General features: G+C 44.2%; 1 protein-coding gene across 1 annotated transcript; it reads right to left on the reverse strand.

Annotated features, from left to right (window-relative positions):
- Window positions 1-1,194: 1,194 nt before the first annotated feature.
- Window positions 1,195-1,360, reverse strand: LOC140224708 (uncharacterized; the record flags this gene model as incomplete). The annotated part of the gene is given in 1 exon segment (XM_072301052.1): window positions 1,195-1,360. A coding segment is annotated over 1 exon segment (113 nt), but the record flags the coding sequence as incomplete, so codon positions are not given.
- Between the last annotated feature and the right edge of the window lie 1,267 nt (window positions 1,361-2,627).

Raw genomic sequence — 2,627 nt, forward strand, 5'->3', positions numbered from 1 at the left:
TTCCTCAGAGAAGCAGATGTGATCTCGTGTCCCCAGCCCAAGGGGCAATATTTGTATCAGGGTATAACTTATAAAGCATCTAAAGTAGATAAAGACGCAGTGTTTCGTCGCAATGTATCTGTTCCCAAGTTCGGTGACGTCTTTGTAGGACGCTGTAAGGTCCTGTATGCATTTCCCATGAATATAGTTCTGTGATGCTCCACTGTAGTGGACTGCAGTCACATATGGGCCCGTGGCATTTTCCCTGAAGTTCTATGATGATCCACGAGACACCGTGAGAGGTCCCGCGAGAGCACATACGGGTCACATCGGTCACATACACTTTCATGGGAGCGCACGGGTCACATGTTAGCCCCCACGGGAGCTCACTGGCTCCCTTGTCCATTCCCCAGGGGAGCAGATGTGATGTGTCATTCCCTTGAGAGCGCATGTGATCACACGTCATTCTCGTGAGGTGCATGTGATCACATGTCATTCTCGTGAGGTACATGTGATCACAAGTCATTCCCATGAGAAAAATTCAGCAGGGTAACATGTTCCATCTGCTCCGAAAAAACACCGAAAATCCTCATTTTAGACATTTTAATTTTCCTTCACCGATCGATTCTTTTGACTAAGAGTGAACGAGGCGGTCAAAAACTGTCTCATGCAGGAGAGGGTCGGGGGCGCATTTAAAAAATTCCTGAAAATCGCGAAAAATACATTCGAGGGAGGGGGAGGGGGAGGGGGATTTTCCAGCATTGAGGCGTGAGCGTGAGGTTGAGACCCCCTTGCCTCTCTCTTGGCTGCGCCACGGATCAGCGGACATTTATAGACAGAGCGATAGACAGAGCGATAGACAAAAAAGACAATTGAAAAATAGAGTGATCTTTTTAGTTGAAACGATCGAGTAGTTTCAATGGACAGAGGAGGTGAGTTAGACCAACTAACTGCAACCAACGAAAGACCTCATAATTAGTCCATCATTTTTCCCTCAGTCCATAACAATCGCCTGTTTCAACCAGTAGGATCGCTCCGTTTCTCCTTTGTCTGGCGTTTTATCTATCAATTTCAGTAATTAGCCCACAGAGGTCCAATAATGTCCATTGACTAGGTGATATTTAAAAGACACCACCGCTCTTACTATGAAATTGGTCAAAGTATTTGTGAGCACACATTTGGCCCAAAAAACAATAAGATTTCAGCTCACCGTCAGTTGAATATCCTTTGTTTAATGAATGGTGTTGCATATACCGTCGGGAGTTGAGGTAAGGATCAAGCTGCCCTGGTGTTGCTAGATAGTGCTGTTTACTTAGACGTTGAACCATTCTTCTGAAGTTCTCTCACATGTTCCCACGAATTGGCCGTTTTAGTCTTGACACTGGAACAAGATAATTGTAAGAGGTTGCAATTAAAGCAAATAAAATGCATAGGTATGTACGTGGGCCGAGTTTAGCAGGAAGGAACCAAGCCACATCAGCTTTTGCCAAATTTGACTGGATAATTTAATTTTTTACAATGGAACGTTTGTGCGGATTCCTTCGAAAATATTACGGAATTCGCTGATTCGTACTATGCAGAAAATGCACTAAAATTTGCACAAAAATACGCACAACCGATTTCAAGTGAAAAATCAAAGTTCCCAATTAAATTTGGCAATAGCTGATGTGGCTTGCTTTCTTTCTGCTTAACGAGGTCTACTTAATAATCTCACATTACCGCTCCACTCCGACAGCTTGGAGTGTCACATCACCGAAAACAAAAGATTGGTAGAATTCACCATTCCTTCACGCTATATTTCACACAGCGCGAAGGAATGGTAAATTCTACCAATCTTCAAGTCGATTCTGCTAGAGGAATGGTAACCTGTGCGTTTACCTTTCTGCTGGCAGAATCGACCCTGATTTAACGCTGTGTGAAATACAGCGTGAAGGAATGGTAAATTCTACCAATATTTTTTTTCGGCGTGGATTAAGCTTTGAATATTTACACGTTGATATAGTCTGATGGTGAATATCGTCCTTTAAAGGTTCGCCTTCAATTTGCCGGGTAGGCAACCAAACCCACCGGCAATCGCGAATAGTTACCGACTCGCAGAAGCGGTTCCAACAATTTGGCAACACCGGATTTGCTCCATTTAAACAATAATCTATTCTTGTCGACCTTGCCCCTCTAAAAATCGATACATTTCCAAAAGTTTAACTGGAAAAAAATAATGTTGCCAATTTGCTGGATCCGCCCAGGGCCGGATTTAGCTTTTTGCCGCCCCTGGGCAAGCTACATTTTGCCGCCCCTGGGTCTGCAATATTTCGCCACTATATTGTCAACAGTATCCCCTCCTCCCCCTCCCCCTCTCCGCACTCCTAACTTCCCACGCCATCTCATCTTCCCCCCCCCCCCTCGTGCGCCGCCTGGGCGCGTGCGCGTAGCTGCTTCAAAATGCGCCGCGAATATATAAAATGGAATGGATGGATGAGACAAAAATAAAATGTAGACGAAGTTGAAGCTAGTGTAGCTCAATGTATTAGTTGCAATGTATTTTCGGAAGATCAGGTTAAAAAGTTTTTCTCCGGGTTTTCAGTTTAGCAAAGCTGTCAACCAGAGCATCAACGTCTAAATTGATTATCAAGTCTGCCTCGATGTTTAAA

This window comes from Bemisia tabaci, chromosome 5 (genome assembly GCF_918797505.1).
Source record: "Bemisia tabaci chromosome 5, PGI_BMITA_v3".
Classification (NCBI taxonomy): Eukaryota; Metazoa; Arthropoda; class Insecta; order Hemiptera; family Aleyrodidae; genus Bemisia; species Bemisia tabaci.